This window comes from Podarcis tiliguerta (genome assembly GCF_965153285.1).
Source record: "Podarcis tiliguerta genome assembly, chromosome: 16".
NCBI lineage: Eukaryota > Metazoa > Chordata > Lepidosauria > Squamata > Lacertidae > Podarcis > Podarcis tiliguerta.
Window position 1 is genome coordinate 20,344,535 of NC_139549.1, and position 17,432 is coordinate 20,361,966.

Here is a 17,432-nt window from a genome sequence, read left to right on the forward strand (position 1 = left end):
ACTTGCTGGCTGCAAAAACACCAAACATTTAAAGCACCCCACAAATCTTGGGAACTGTAGTCTTTCCTTCACAAAACTACGACGTAACAAACTACAGTTCACAGGACTCTCCCTTTTTGAGGGGTGCTTTAAGGAGACCCTGTGTGGTATAGTGGTTAGAACATGAAGACTAGGAGCTGGAAGAACAGGGTTCAATTCCCAACTTAGCCATGAAGCTCACTGGGAGACCTTGGGCCACTCACTGCCTCTCAGCTTGACCTACCTTGCTGGGATGTTGTGGGGATTAAATGAGGGAGAAAACATGGTATTCCAACTGAGAGGAAAAGGTGGGATATAAATGAATACGTTTATGTATGTATACAGCCAGAGAGAGCCTACTGACACTTCCGCACATTCTGCTACAGTGCGATGGGAGAAATGGGCATTACTGCTGCCTCTCTTGTCACTACCTTTGTTTATCTCTCACAAACTACAACTTCCAGTACCCTTAAAACACTAAAGTTCCCTGGAGTGTGGGAGTGTTGTTTTTTTTGGGGGGGGGGGGAGCCAGGGCCGGATTTAGGTTTTATGAGGCCTAAGCTACGGAAGGTAATGGGGCCCTTTATATGTCCAGCTGTCCTTTGTCAACAACAAATTGTCACTGTTTTCTGTGCTGAATATATGCTATATGGTAATTTATGGACCTAATAGGTATCTAAAGCCATTTTATTTACTTTTTATCTTATATTTTGTAAAAGTACATCCAGTTTTTTTCCTTTAATTTTTTGGGGGGCCTCCAAGAGAGTGGGGCCCTAAGCTATGGCTTATTTAGCTTCTACGTAAACCCAGCACTGGGCGGGGGGGCATTATTTTAGTATATGGTGTGTACACAGTCAGAAAGAGAAAGAGTAAGAGTCCTCTGTAGCTTCTTCACTGTCATCTATACTGAGGTGGGGGGGGTAGTACTACTGCTTCTGCCGTCACCTTCATTCATTCACCACTTTATCCTTCACCAAACTACAACTCCCAGTGCCTGCAACAAACTACAGTTCCCATTTTTTCGGGGTGTGTGTGTGTGCTTTAAATGTATAGTGTGCACTCATCCAGAGAAAAAAAGAACACCCACAGCATCTTCTGCGCATTTTATCCCCCCACCAAACTATAAGTCCCAGCACCTGTTACAAACTACAGCTTCCAAGATAAATGTGTGTGTTTTTTAAACGCCCGTGCATTCAGAAGGAGAGAGCCCCCTGCGCCTTCTGCACTACAGCAAGGTCGGTGCGTCGGTCCTGCTACCTTACTTCTATGGCTAGTTTATCCCTCACCGAACTACACCTCCCTGATAAAACTACACTTCCCATTTTCACCTTTTCGGGCGAGTGGGAAAACGTGGTTCGCGTGTTTGGTGTGTCCCTGTACCCAGGCGCCTGCTGCAACTTCTGCGCATTCCACTACAGCAAGGTAGTGCCGGCCAGGCAGGGGTTACTTACGGCTGCCTCTCCCGCCGCCGCCGCTCTCTAGTCACTCCAGCGCCGCAGCGCCCCTAGCGGCGGCCGAGGCGAAGGCGAGCGCTTCGTAACAGCGCGCGGGCGCGCCTGAGCTAGAGGAGAGCCGCCGCTCTCCCTCCTCTCCCCCCCCCCCCGCCTTTCCCCGTCCAGCCGGGAGGCCTGTCCCACGTGGGCCGCGCTGGGCCAATGGCGAGGCGCGGTGCTCCTGGCGGCCGCCATTGCTGTCAGAGCCCAGAGCTGAGGCGAGAGGGCTGTATGTGAGCGTGTGTGTGTGTGTACATATCTCTATGTACGTTTGAGGCGGCGCTGAGGGAGGAGGGGGGGGAAAGCTCCCCGCCGCCGCCGCCGCCGCTGAGGAGAAGAAGAAAAGGAAGAGGAGGAGGGGTGAAAAAATAGAGAGGGGGGGCCAAAAAAGGAGGAGGGAGACTGGTCGGTCGCGCGCACGAGCGGGACCGCGCTTCGACTAATATCTCGGTGACGACTGCGACGACGACGACGACGGCGAGGAGCCGGGGCGTGTGTGAGGGAACGAGAAGGAAGCGGGAGGCCCCGTCCTCCTCCGCCCTCCTCCTCCTCCTCCTCCGCCCGTGAAGAAGGAGGACCCACCCGGCGCCGCCGCCGCCGCCGCCGCCGCCTCCTCACATCTCGTCACACCCTCCTCCACCGCCGCCGCACTCCGCTTGCCGCCGCCGCCCGCGCCGATCTTCCTCGTTTTCTTTTTTTTTTTGTGCGTGTGTGTTTTGTTTTTCTGCCTGGCGAAGCGGGCGGGCGCCGAGGAGAAGGAAGGCGAGCGAGAGAGCCCGGCCTCGCCCGCGCTGTGTGGCCGGGGTGGGCGAGGCGGCTGAGCGGCGTCTCTCCTCCTTCCTCCGTCTCTCCTCGGAAGAAGCGCGGAGGGAGGGGGGGAGGCCTTGAAAAGAGAGCGGCGGCGGCGGCGCCCCCCCTCGTCTCCACCGGTCGGCCGGGCCCGCCCACCTCGGCCTTCCTGAGACCCCCCTCCTCCTCCTCCCTCCCCTCCTCCTTCCTCCTCCTCCTCCTCAGACATGCCCCGCTCTGGAGGCCGGGCTCGCCGAGGAGGATCATGACTGCGGTGGCGAACGGGGCGAGCCTGGAGGACTGTCACTCCAACCTCTTCTCCCTGGTGAGTGGCCTTCCTTATCCTTCTTGTTATTTGTGCCTTCAACAATGCGACCCTAAGCCGGGGCTACTCGGGAGCAAGCCCAGGCGCTGCGGGGAGGAAACGCTGGAGGATCCGGCGGTGCTGACTTCCCTGCGCTGCTTGAGGAGCTGGAGCCTGCAGCCCGCTGGGCGCTTGACCACCACTCGCACCCCATCGGGGGTGGGTTGGGTGGGGATGAGGCCCACCCGAGCCAAAGCAAGGGAGAAAAATGATAGGGTTTGTAGCAGAGTTAGGATCGTAAGTAGCCTCATGCTGAAGCCTGCGACCCTGTGGGCACTCAGTCCACCTGGGGGTAAGGCCCACGGAGCTCAGGTGGCTAGGCTGAAACAAAGAGAAAACGCCGTTTGTTGTCATTTCCTGCGTGCACACAGGGGTTTTGCTAGGATGGCAGCCGGCTGAGCTTGCAATCCCGTAGGCATTTAACCTCTTGCGGCGGCGGGAAAAGAGAGGTAAAGGCCCACGGAGCTGAGAGGCAGCCGTTCTAGAAGCAGGGAGGAAATGTCGTGGGGCTGATTTCCTGGGGTAAGTAGGGTTGCAGCCAGAGGCCCTTAACCTGGAAGCCAAATGTAGAAGCTGCCATTCGCCTCCTTACTCCCTGGCGAGTGGGGTTAGGGCTTTGCAGTCTTGGGCACTTGGGGGGCTCTTATATGGGAGGTCGCTATCCTAAAGCACACTTCCTTGGGAGCAAGGCCTGCTTGGATGTAGGCTTTGCTGATGGGTAAACTGCTTCCGTTTGTGCACGTTCCTGGGGATGTCAGCTTGCTTCCTGGGTGTGCTTGGACGGCGGCCTTATTGTGCCACCCTGTGCATGCTTTCCTCGGAAGTATGCCGTTGTGCTCGCCAGGAGGCAGCTCCTAAGAGAATCGCAGCTCCATGCTAGGCTAAGCAAGGGCTGTTTTCCCCTCTTCTCTCCGCCTATGGACTAGCGGCCTTGCATTGCAATCTTGTGCTCTGTGTTCAGCCTAGGCCAAGTACAAACGTGCGTATAAGCAGCTTTGCCGCCTTTCCGCGGGATCCTAGGCATAGCTGCTCGCAAGCTGGCCTTCCCGTGTTGCTGAGCGGGCATTTCGGCTTTCAGATTCGCAGCGTGACCCTTGCGGTGGTCTGCCAGTGGAGCTTGCTCCCGTGGCAAGCGTGCCTGGAATTGTTGCAAGCCTGAAGGCAGGAAGGGGAGGAGGGTGAGAGTCTGACAAGAGGCAGGGGACGCTGCGAGGCCTGCTTGCTGCTGTTGCTAATGTTTTCCTGCCTCCTGCTGACCCGCTCCCGGCAGCAACTTTCTCGGCCTTTATAGCCTGGGTGTCAAGGCAGTCCTTGGCCCCGACTGCTCTTCCCGCCCCGCTTCCACTCGCCCGCCCCTCTTTCTTGCAAAGGGACTCGCGCAGGGGGAACTGCCGCTTTGCGGCGCCCCCTCCTCTCTCCGTGTTTCCCCTCCGTCTGGTAAGCGGAAAAAGAGTAGAGGTCGGTGGAAGGAAGGCTGACTCTGCTGTTCTGCAATCCAGTTCACGCGCTTGGAGTTGGCTGCGCATCCCTTTTCTCAGCGCTATGCAAAGCAGAGGAGGATTCTCACCCGGGACCCCCGGCAGAAGTCGGCGTGGCTGAGTAAGGAGAGGGGGTGGGAGGAAAACAATGCACCCCCTTCCCTTGCCAGCCAAAACTACAGCTTTTGCTTGACGTAGGTTCCTGTGTGGTGCCCCGTCTTCCCACATTCAACCACCACCTCCTCCTCCTCCTGCGGCTGGTAATTGACAACTTTCACTCTGTTACTTAGATTGTGTAACTTGATATGAATGGAGCTGTAAGGGTCAGCTGTTCAGACTGGCAGCTACCTATGGATCTTTTCAGAGAAAGTCAGCTGAACTTGAAAAAGACCAACATTTGTTTCAGGACCAGGTCGTTGATGTTTTCAATCGTTATGCTTTTCTGGCAGGCAGGTGAAAAAGAAGTCTTGGGGTGGGTCTTTTGCCTGGTCAGCTGTCTTCGAGGGAAGTGGGTTACTTAAGGCATGTGCTTGTTTACATCTGCAATTGTTAATTAGTAGCACAAGTTAAAGTAAGTCGAGTGTGAGAAGAGGGGTGCTGAGTATTGCAAGTAGCTCAGAACAGTGTATCATCTTAATGTGGACTGGAGTTGCAAAAAAGAATGATTGTGTTTATTAGAATCAAGGACCTCTGGGTTGCTTATTTTATAGTTTTAAGCTGTTTGGATTGTACAGCAATCTGTTCTAGCTCCTAACAGCAGCACTATACCGCCCCAATTTTATAATAAATAATAAAAGAAAAAAAGTGGGATTGGTGGAAAGAGTTAAGAACAGAGAGATATGGAGAAATAGTCATTATTCTTTTATTTACCAGATTTGTAGATAGCCCTTCATAGGGTGATCCCAGGGCAATAGCCAACATGTTACAAAATGTGCAATGATGTAAAACTATATATTAATTAAAAGCAATCATTAAAAAAACCAATCAATAAAAAAAGCATGAGAAAATATAAAGCTTTAACAACTAATTTACCCCCAAATGCCTGGGAGAATAAAAGCATTTCACTTGGCAGAAGAAATGCGTAAGAGTTTCCACCCAACTAAGCCTAGGGGAAGGGAAATGATTCAGTCCCACATTGCAGGTTGGGGTTAATAGGTGGGTGCCAAACCTAAAAAGGCTGAAGTTCAGTCTATATACCCAGCATGTGTATTGGAGTTTTTCTAATGGGCCAACGTCACTAAATGCTCTATATAACTAGTCCCTGCAGTAGTGTGATACCCTTTATTGCTGCTGCCCTTCTATCTCTGCCTGATTGTCCTAGAGATAACTGCTTGTGTCTTTAAATAAATATAACTGATATGTCTCTCCGCCATGCATTAGGAAATAGAGATCCTTCTGTTATCTTTTTAAAGTGGTGGGATGATGTAACTAATGTTTGTTGATTGTAGTTTAAATTATGTAAATCAGTTGGGCTTGCTTGATGTTTCTCAAATTTTTGATACAAATTTAGGAGAGTTATATTGTTTAAAATTGCTTTCTTGCTAATATTTTTATAATAATAATAATTTAATATCTATACCCCGCCCATCTGGCTGGGTTTCCCCAGCCACTCTGGGCAGCTGCCAACCGAATATTAAAAACACAATACAGCATTAAACATTAAAAACTTCTCTAAACAGGGCTGCCTTCAGATGTCTTTTAAAAGTAAGATAGTTGCTTATTGCCTTGACATATGATGGGAGGGTGTTCCACAGGGCAAGCGCCACTACCGAGAAGGCCCTCTGCCTGCTTCCCTGTAACCTGACTTCTTGCAGTGAGGGAACCGCCAGAAGGCCTTCGGCGCTGGACCTCAAGGTCCGGTCTGAATGATGGGGGTGGAGACGTTCCTTCAGGTCAGCACCAACACTTTGAATTGTGCTCAGAAACATACTGGGAGCCATTGCAGATCTCTCAGGACCGGTGTTACTTTGTATGGGCAGAAGATAGGACTGCCAGTGAGTGAATTGTGTAGATCAGGGGTCAGCAGCCTTTTTCAGCCATGGGCCGGTCCACCATCCCTCAGACCATGTGGCGGGCCAGACTATATTTTGAAAAAAATAAAAATGAACAAATTCCTATGTCACACAAATAACCCAGAGATGCATTTTAAATAAAAGGACACTTTCTACTCATGTAAAAACACGCTGATTCCTGGACTGTGGGCCAGATTAGGAAGGCGATTGGGCCGCATCCGGCCCCCGGGCCCTAGGTTGCCTACCCCTGGTGTAGATCTTGCATTCAGTACAGGAATGAAGTCTAGTTCTTTTTCTACTAAATTAGTATGGCTGGGAAGCTAAAGATCATCAGAGTGACTGGGTGTGTACACATGCAGATGTGTATGTGTTCATAGCAGGACATCTGAGTAGAATCAGTTAAGTTTTAAAAGATGATACTCTGGCCCTTCTCTTTAAAAAAAAAAAAGTCCACATGAATTCACAGGCACTTCTACATAAAATGTGAAAGTATATCTCGTCGTTTGAAAGTTGTCTGTATAGTCATTGGGGCTCAATTCCATGTAATGGGTTGTCTCTGAGAAGAATATACTTCTGCTTGTGCAGTGATACTTGAACTTCCTCTTTCCTCTTCTCCCCTGTGAACCCTTAGAATGTGCTTTGGAGGGACCCTCAGGAGCAAATTTTAGAGTGCAAGAGGGGAAGAAGAAGAAGGTGAAGTCCCATTGCATTAGAAGAAGAAGCCCACTCACGCATTTTTTATTCTGTCCAATATGCTTAGATCTGGGGTGCCAACATTGTTTACAATATTGAATTTATATCTCACCCTTCTTCCCAATTGGAGTGTATCAATGCCACAGCCTGATTCTATGCATTCTCCTAGGTACTCTTACTGGGCACAATGGGGCCTACCTCCTATTAATTCAGGATTACAGCCTGAAAAAGTGTAGTGTGCATCAGAAAATATTAAAACCTAAGCTTAAGACGTTTTTCTTCCACATGCTTATTGGTCTTATAATGATAATGATAATGATAATAATGTTATTATTTGTACCCCACCCAACTTATTGGGTTGCCCCAGCACAATAAAAATACTTTATATTTTAAAATGCTAATGGATTAAAATAACGTTGCCCAATTTATTTAAAAAGTGGTCTTGCTTTCAACAATGCCTCAAATTGCATTGTACTAGAATTTGTGTTTAAACCCACCTTTGTTGTGAATGAATGCAAGTGATGCGATTGCTGCAATGTGACTAATTTGAAAAGGGTTCATCCTCTTACTGATTAAATACATCCCTGTCTCATGCATCTCTACCCAGAAGCAAGTCTCGCATATTCTTTGCTAAGTGTGCATTAGATTGCCATTATACGCTTTTTTGTTGTACAAGAATCCTGCCCATATTACACAAAGCAATGTTTGTCTCTTAACCTTGGCGAAGTTTTTTTTTTTAATTGAACAGATATTGAGCATATGGAAACAAAGAACAATCATGCTGCAGTTGCTAAATCTGAGGGGTTTCTGTATAAGCAAGCATATGGTTTCTGCCACCATGGGGTAAACACAGTAATGGACTCTTAACTTGAGCAGAGAACATCAAAACTTATATGTTCGTCTAGTTTTTATTGCACTACATTTGAGTGTGAGTGTTTTCATAACAAGGATCTGATGATTCACAATAATGTGTTTCAATACATCACTTATGGTATTGTTGACATATATGAAATAATAAATAGAAAATACAGTGAAAACTATGAAGTACTTCATAAATGTTAATTTGTTAGGGTTTCTTTTATAATTTAAAAATGAGATCAGAATACTTAACATTTACCCAAAAGCCAAACTTTATAAAGGTTAAAGCTACCCTGGATTGTATAATAAAAAAGATACCCTCAATGCTTGATTGATTTCTAAATAACACAGGTTTATAATAGAGAATGGATTTCTCATTGCTCACAAAGTATTTCCAGAGTGCAGGAGACTCCTTGTGCCTGGGAAGTTGTCCCCGCTGGCTCCTTTGGGAGCTATGTGGTTAATTTTACTAAGCATTTTAAAAAACGCAATATTTTGTCCTTTTGTTCAAGAGCCAACTTTAAAGGAGTATTATGAAAAGGCAGCCTGTTTCTATGAAGATGAACAGGAATGATTATGTGATTGGAACATTCAGAACCTGATGTTTTTAATGTAGTGATTTGTGCATAGTTAATACAGTTTCACAGAAATATGCAAACTTGAGGGAAATCCCCCCCCCCCCCCGTGAGATTCTTAGAGTAGATCTACACCATACATTTAAATCACTTGACTTCTCCCAGAGTATCCAAGGAACTGCAGTCCTCCCCAGAACTACAATTCCAAGCACCCTTAACAGATTACAGTTCCCACTTGCTTTAAATTACTTGTTTTAAATATTGTGTTAGATGAACTTTGGCTGTGTGTTGTGGATCGGCTCTCAGATAGGTTATGCTGGGATTTTTTCTTCCTACTGAAATAGAGTGCCTTTTCAAATGCTGATTTTTTGTAATCTCAAACCACGTGACTGATATTGTTTGGATGATTTTTTTAGGTTCTGATTTTCACTTCTCGATTCATACCATTATCACCACCAGTACATAGTATTTCTTATTAAATGGGCAGCACCAGCTCTTCCTTCAGGCAACTCAGTGCTTATATGCTTTTTCTGTGAAAACGCAAAAGATTTGTGGGTTATATGATGATCTGATTGTTTCAGATGAAATGCAGATATTTCCATTGATTCCTTATACTTAACTGATATGCTGTGTAAAACATACTTTTATGTAGCACACTCTTGTTAAAAGCTTGGTATAGTGTCTGATACTTTTACTGTTCTTAGCCGATAACACTTCCAGTCTTTTACTGCAATCCTGATTACAGACAAGTTCTTGCTGATCTGTGGGATTTCACAATCCTAACTCTTCAGCATTGCAGCATATGCCTTCTTTGTTTGGTAGGAAACAGTTTTATGTAGCACTAGACTTGTCAGTTCTGTTCCTTTGATCTCAGCTTGGAAACTACAGGCAATACTTGTTTTGCGTGGGGGTTCCCTTCCAGACCCCTACACGCATCGGTGGAGCACATGTAAGCTTTCTCTAACCCCTTTTCATTACATCTTTACGGCGTTTTGCAGCTACTTCAGGATTTGGTACCATTCGCGTGTGCACGGTCACACGTCATTTTGATGCGCCTATATCGGTTGCTGCCTGTAATGAGAATGAGTTCAGTTTAAAAATTACATTGAGGATGTATTATTGAGACCATATTTATGTCTCATCTGTGGAACTTGGTGCTGCAGACTTTAGCTGCATGAATAAAAGACAATAAATTACCTGTTTACCTATGTCAAAATGTAAGCTGACATCTTTAAATTTCATTTCTTCATAGATCTAATGAATATGAAATATCCATGCTATAGTAAGAGGTGTTAAGATCCCTTTGCAAGTGACTTAATATTAAGACCCCTTTGCCTGTATCTTAAGAGTGGTTCCTTCAACAGAGACTCAGTGGGGAAGGTTTTGTAAAAATGTCTACACACTGGAAATGAGGAAATAATACTTTTATTTTTGCTTTTGGGTGAATCAGTGGTGACTGTTCTGTTGTTCAACTGAAAGCATGGTTCTTATCAAAAATTTGATTTCAGGCTAGGAGCATAGAGCCAAGTGTGAGGTGGACATCTGAAGGAGGCATAAAGAATTGACAGGTGGTGCTCAGCCCTTTTCTATAACTCCCCTTAGGTTTTGTGTGTTTCTTTAAGACACCTCTCCAATGTTCTCCAAATGTTTCAGACGACCAACTCCCATCAGCTGCTGGTAGCATGCCCAGCATGATTCTATCTGCCCTGGCATCATACAGCTGTGCTGCGTGGCGCTGATGAGAGTTGTCCAAAACAAATTGGAGGGGCACCATGTTTGTCTCAGCTACTTTAGGTGTAGAAAAAGCACCTTCCTTATCATAGGTAGTGAAGAATGTTTAAAGTAGGAATTTGGATACAGTCCTTGCCTACTCGACTGAAGGGCTGTAACTCCCTGGGTAGTGCATCTGCTTTGTATGCAGAAGGTCCCAGTTAAATCCCCTATGACATTTCTAGGTGGGCTGGGGGGATATATCCTGGAGAGAGGCTGGCAGTCGGAGCAGACCAAACTGAGCTAGATGAGCTAGCAACTGATTCTATAAGAATTATGTGTTTACTTTCATATTGTTGCATTCTATTGAGGTTTCTCTTCCCAGCTGTGAATTTCTAGGGATGTGGGAAAACACTTCTTTTCTCCTTCCTTTTGAGTGGATTATTGGTGGAGCAGAGACAAATATTTATTTCGTATCTTGCTGGGACAAGGAGTGGGGATGCTAGTTTGTTACTTTTTACCCCTGTTGATTATGACAAGTTTGTTTGTTTATTTTTAATAAACAAAATACACCCCTCTCTTCACCAGGTGGGTTTCAAAACAACTTGCAACAATGAAATGAAAAATATACAAAATTTTAAAATGTAAATTAAACCTCCCAAATGTATTTAGTTGTAACTGAACCTCCCAAATGTATTTATTAGGAATTAGAAGGCTATATATATTCAGCTTAATTGAAAAATTCCATAAGTGGTGTACATAAAATAATATCAAACAATAATCTATAATGTACACTAAGCAACATTTCAAAACAAGTATAACTGACGTGTATGTGCAGAGATAGGCCTGCTGAAATATATTTTTAGGCAGACACAGGTGTTACCGCAGTTTGACAAAAGTGTTTTGATTTTTTTTACTACGGTGGTTGCCATTGACTTACGAAAATGTATACTTGTGTGATTCATTTTATTAATTACTTGGTGATACACGATGCAGACCTAAAATACCCAGTGAATTTTGATAGCTTAGTTAGCAGGCCCATTTTATACCAGGCTCTTGATAAAAGTTTTGCTGCCGTGCTTCAGGTTGCTCTTCCTGGTGAGAGTGCAGGTGCCCATGTACGAGCTGGCAGGGTTGAGTTCCCTCTTGGACTGTCACAGGTGCCTGGCAATGTTGTTAGATAAATTTTATTCAGGTTTCCTGGGGCAAGGATCAAGAGCTCCTTGGCATAGGGAAAAGTAGAGAATATAGCAGACTCTTCCTCTTTAGTATAAGGTCAGCAGAGATCTAGTGGGGAATGAGTTTCAGGAGAGGCCTCCCTGGAAGGATTGGGGCAGGCACTAGTAAGGTTATCTTTTGTTGCATATCCATCTGCTCCATGACAACTTGAGATACATGATCCAGTAGGTTTTTTTCTAGTTGAGTCTACTGATAACTTGTCTTGATGTTGTGGTAGTTTTATGGAAACTATTCTGAATGAAATTAGAAAAGGATTTCCACACTTCTTTCAGTATACTGTGCTGCTGACTGGGATTGTTTTTGCAGGTGGCTTCTGTTCTGTTTCATTCTCTTTCGGAAGGCAATTTATATTAATGTGTGACTTTAAAAACCTGAAGTAGGCAAAGAGAAACAATTTAACAAACTTCTTATCTGCACCTCTCACCTTGTCTTGTTGCCTTGTCCCTCCTGCCACTGTTGAATTCTTTTGGGCACATGAATAAGGAATTCTGAGCCAGGAGGGTTGTAAGCTTATGATACTATCTGTGAGAGCAAGTATCATGTTGCTAGTGTCAAATTTGTTTGGTTCCTGCATTCCTGATCTGTGTTGACCTCTGAAAACACTGCACTGCAACATTTCACTAAGCTGAGTTAATGAGAACTTAGCCATTTCGTCAGGATACCTCAGATAGGGCAGTGTTTTCCAGATGTTTACTTAAGGGTGCATGATGGAAGAAAATCTCATTGGCTGTTTGTTTTTATGACTTAGGGAATTATTTGTGACTGAAGTGTTAGGGTTCAGGGACTCAGTAGCTTTTATCTGAAATCATTTTTGGATTTCAAATTGTGTGCAAGAAGCCTAAGCTTTAATCAGAGCTAAACTAATTTACTCTGTGCATTAAATCTAGCAACATGTGATAGTGTTGTAATGCTGCCACTGACTGATCTTTTGACAGCTTCTTAATAGTCTCCGTAGCTAAAGAATATGATTTTGCTTAATGATGGTGCCTTGTTTTTAAGATAATGGCAATAATTCCCTATGTATATGTGCATCCCACTAACCCATGTACTCATATGTGATGCATATATGTATATGGTATATGGCTATTGTCAATTTCCTCTTTATCAACTTTCATACTACTTTTTACAAAGGTCGCCTGCTGGAATTGCAGTGTGCAAAAATGTTGTCTGCTGGAATTGTTGTGTGCTTACTAGAGGTGTGGATTTTGTGATAGTATTCAAAATTGGAATAGGTTTCTGGAGAACTTTGTAACAAAGCCCAATTGGGGATAATAAATGTAAATGTTGTGATAACGTACTGTACATGCAATCCATGTACTGAGATGGTTTTTTTTATGTGAGGGACCGATACTTTATGGTACAAAAGAGCTTATTACCTCTTTGAGAGGATGACCACATCATGTAACCACATAACAAGCATAAGATGCCATTGGTTGCTTCTTAAACCGTTCTTGTGTGTATGATCAGCCACTTACTTTGCAGGATATTTGGTGCCCTGGCTACTTGCCCATTTCTCTGGATTGAGGCCATAGCCTTAAATGAATATATCAAACAAATGAAGGCTGCAATCCTAAACACATTTACTAGAAAGAAAGCCCCATTGAACACAGTAGTACTTACTTCTCAGTAAACCTAAATAGGAATGCACTGAACACTGTTTAAAGCTTGAAACAGCATTCTTGAGCACACTGGAATAATGTTATACCTCATTTTTCCTGCTTCTTTCATGCAGCTCAGCAGTGTTGCCGCTCAGTAGGAGTCTTTCCCTGATGGCATCATTGTGCCTCAGGGAATAGTATATACGCAATTCTATTTTTAGGGAGAGGGTTATAAGTTGTGATCTTAAAGGGTTTTAAAAACCCCACTTGCCTATATGCTTATCTGTATGCTCCTTGGCTTGACATAGTGGAACTCCCCTAGGATGCAGCTTTTGAAAAAAACCTCAGTTCTCTTTTGTCATTCTTTAGACCACAGGACTTCCTGGTCTTCTTTTATCTCTCTCCTCCCTTTATGGTGATAGCTTTGAGCACATATACTGAATAGAAGAGAGGAGCACTATTTTCTCTCTCTCTCTCTCTTTCTCTCTGTGTGTGTGTGTGTGTCTATGTGTGGGATGGGCAGAAAGTAGATCAGGATCTGCTGGTATATTTCTGGTAGATTGGCGAGGTTTTCCGGCTCCATATTGTTTAAAAATAGCAATAGCAAAACAACTTTTGCCACCTAAAATTAGACAGAAGAAATGAAGAAAGCTAACCAGGAGTGTGAGATAGGACTGGGATCTCATTTCAGTGTTCATGCTGAAGACCAAATCCAAGGCTCACAACGCACTCAGGGATGTTACATGGAAAAAATACGAGAGACATTACACATACTTCTGTAAATCAAGAAAATCTTTAATTAAAATAATAATAATAATGCACTCAGGGTACCTTGAAACAACATTAGTGCTAATGACTTTTGCACCTTGTTATGTTGCATTTTTTTGCATCTGTATTTTGTAAAAAAAAGTTAAGCCTGATGAATGCACCCCTTATGATGCACATATAATTAGCTCAGGGGTTGTCAACATTTTTGAACAAGTGGGCACGCTTCAAGTGCTATGGGGTCCAGTTTGAAAATGGCTACCATGGGGGTGTGGCATAACACAAAATGGCTGCCGTGGCATAACACAAAGTCCTGATTGTGGAGACGATGATGGTTACTTACTCAACTTATACACCACCCTATACCGGAAGGTCTCAGGGCGGTTCACAACAAGACCACAACATATAAAATCAAACCAAAAGCAATAGCCCAGTAACGCCCCCTCCCCAGCCACATTCTGAAAGGGTGTTGGATGTCAATAAGATCAACCAAAGGCCTGGTTAAAAAGGAACATTTTTGTCTGGTGCCTAAAGGTGTATAATGAAGGTGCCAGGCGAACTTCCATGGGGAGAGCATTCCATAGACGGGGAACCACTGAAGAGAAGGCCCGTTCTTGTCTTGCCACCCTCTGGACCTCTTGAGGAGGAGATAGAGGTGTTAAAGGCACATGAGCACTGTTCCCCCTCATGCCAGTCTTAAACCCATGCCTAGGCTGCCATCCTGTGCCCATTAACTCGATTAAACATAAAGAGGATTCTTTTTGAAGTAGATATATATACAATTTTACTGTAAGTTAGCTATGTAGTGAATTCTTAATGAGTTCCTGGACATCACCTCCTGCACAGCAGGCGACATGGCTCATTGCAGAGTTTTCACATTGTGCACCTGGACCTCAGTGTCCGGGCAGAACGATGGGGGAGGAGACGCTCCTTCAGATATACTGGACCGAGGCTGTTTAGGGCTTTAACGGTCAGCACCAACACTTTGAATTGTGCTCGGAAACATACTGGGAGCCAATGTAGGTCTTTCAAGACCGGTATTACATGGTCTTGGCGGCTGCTCCCAGTCACCAGTCTAGCTGCCGTGTTCTGGATTAGTTGTAGTTTCCGGGTCACCTTCAAAGGTAGCCCCACGTAGAGCGCATTGCAGTAGTCCAAGTGGGAGATAACCAGAGCATGCACCACTCTGGCGAGACAGTCTGCAGGCAGATAGGGTCTCAGCCTATGTACCAGATGGAGCTGGTAAACAGCTGCCCTGGATACAGATTTGACCTGTGCCTCCATGGACAGCTGTGAGTCCAAAATGACTCCCAGGCTGCGCACCTGGTCCTTCAGGGGCACAGTTACCCCATTCAGGACCAGGGAATCCTCCACACCTGCCCGCCTCCTGTCCCCCCAAAACAGTACTTCTGTCTTGTCAGGATTCAACCTCAATCTGTTAGCCACCATCCATCCTCCAACCGCTTCCAGACACTCACACAGGACCTTCACCACCTTCACTGGTTCTGATTTAAAAGAGAGGTAGAGCTGGGTATCATCCACATACTGATGAACACCCAGCCCAAACCTCCTGATGATCTCTCCCAGTGGCTGCATGTAAATGTTGAAAAGCATGGGGGAGAGGACAGAACCTTGAGGCACCCCACAAGTGAGAGTCCAGGGGTCTGAACACTCATCCCCCACCACCACTTTCTGAACACGGCCCAGGAGGAAGGAGCGGAACCACTGTATCCAGCCCCCAGCTTCTTCCAGGTGTGCCTGGAGTTGTTCAGCAACCACTCGCTCAATCACCTTGCCCAAGAATGGAAGATTTGAGACTGGGCGATAGTTGGCCATCGTGGCCGCATCTAAAGATGGTTTTTTAAGAAGCGGTTTAATAACCGCCTCTTTCAGCGGGTCTGGGAAGGCTCCCTCACGGAGGGAAGCATTCACCACCCCACAAAGCCCATCGCCCAGTCCTTCCCGGCTAGCTTTTATAAGCCAGGATGGGCAAGGATCCAGGAGACAGGTGGTTGGCTTCACTCGTCCAAGCAGCCTGTCCACATCCTCGGAGGTAACAGATTGGAATTGATCCCACACAACTTGACTAGACAGGACTCTAGCACTCTCCCGCCCTGGTCCTGCTCCCACGGTGGAGTCTACTTCTTCCCGAATCTGAGCGATTTTATCTGCAAAAAACTTTGCGAAATCATTGCAGGAGATCATGTGGCCCGTACTGTGCCCCGATGTCGCAGGTGGTTCCGCTAAATTGTGAACCACCTGAAAAAGTCTCCTGCTGCTGTTTTCTGCAGATGCAATAGAGGCGGCGAATAAAGTCTTCTTCGCTGTCGCTATCGCCACTTGGTAGGCTCGACGTTGAGCTCTAACCTGTGTCCGGTCAGATTTGGAATGAGTTATCTGCCACCGGCGCTCTAGCCGTCTCAACAATTGTTTCATTGCGCTCAGATCCATGGAAAACCACGGGGCTGCCCGGGCTCCATGCAGTCGGAGAGGGTGCTTCGGAGCCAAACAGTCAATAGCCCTGGTTAACTCCACATTCCAGCGGGCCACCACCAGGGAATCGGCTGAAAGGCCATCAACATGGGATAAAGCATCCCCTACCACTCTCTGGAAACCATTTGGATCCATTAAGTGGCGGGGGCGGACCATCCAAATCGGTCCCACCTCCCTGCAGAGGGGATGGGTCGCAGAGAAGTCCAGTTGCACCAGGAAGTGATCTGACCATGGCACTTCTTTCGTTTCGCTTTTACTTAGTGTCAGATCACCAACATCCATAGAGGTAAACACCAGGTCCAAGGCATGTCCGCGGCTATGGGTTGGACCAGACTTATTCAGGGACAGCCCCATGGAGGCCATGCTTTCCACGAAGTCCCGAGCAGCCCCTTGTAATGTCGTGTCAGCATGGATGTTAAAATCCCCTAGGACAACCAAGCTAGGTGTCTCCAGGGGAACATCTGCCACAACCTGAAGCAGCTTGGGCAGGGAATCCTTGGTGCAGCGGGGAGGTCGATACACCAAAAGGAATCCTGTACTGTCCCTATTGCCCAACTTCCAGAACATGCACTCGGAAAACTGGGTCTTCCCAATAGGACACCTGGTGCAAACTAATGACTTCCTAAAAATCACTGCAACCCCCCCTCCCTGCCCACATGACCTGGGTTGCTGTGCGTAAGAGAAACCTGGTGGACAAGCAGCGGCAAGGACAGGCCCATCTGCTTCATCCAACCAAGTCTCTGTTACACATGCCAGGTCAAGTCCTCCATCCATGATCAAGTCATGGATGGCAGTGGTCTTATGAATCATTGACCTGGCATTGCACAGCAGCACCTTCAGGTCATGTGGGTATCCCTTGCTGATTCCAGTATCCATCCGGTCAGGACCAGACCCGGAGGCAGGGATAGTCCTCAGACAACGACTAAACCTGCCTCCTCTGTAATGACATGGTCTGGTCTTAGCGTAACTCCTCCTCCTACCCGTGATCACTGAGATCGGTTGTCCCAGTGCATCCCCCCCTGTGGAACATGCCCCGGCCATTTTGTTGGGATTCCTATTGCCTGATGTCCGAATGACTCACTTATCAATCACAGATCTGACTTCACACATTGGCTGAAAACACTGGCAGGTGGGAGCGGCCAGGCTGGCTTATTTCGCAGAAACCGCTTCAAAGGGTACCCACACAGTTTGCTTCATAACCTCTTTTTTTGTAGTGCTAGTGGCTTCCTTTTTTATTATTTTTATTTTTAAAAAAGCAGGCTGTCATGGGTGTTGAGTTGGTGCCCCCCGTGCGAGTTAACATATGGTAGAACAATTCTCAGGCTCTCTTGTATCAAATTTGGTTGA

At 46.1% G+C, this 17,432-nt stretch overlaps 1 protein-coding gene across 2 annotated transcripts in view; it reads left to right on the forward strand.

Moving 5' to 3' along the window:
• Window positions 1-1,714: 1,714 nt before the first annotated feature.
• Window positions 1,715-17,432, forward strand: part of MED13L (mediator complex subunit 13L) — a 163,480-nt gene continuing 147,762 nt past the window's right edge. Inside the window, exon 1 of one of the 2 annotated variants that reach the window (XM_083417440.1) lies at window positions 1,715-2,625. In XM_083417440.1, coding sequence (XP_083273566.1) covers window positions 2,566-2,625 — 60 coding nt within the window. In that variant the 5' untranslated portion in view covers window positions 1,715-2,565. Of the gene's footprint in view, window positions 2,626-3,860; window positions 4,403-17,432 lie in introns of those variants that run through there. The other variant, XM_083417441.1, reaches the window with a different exon arrangement.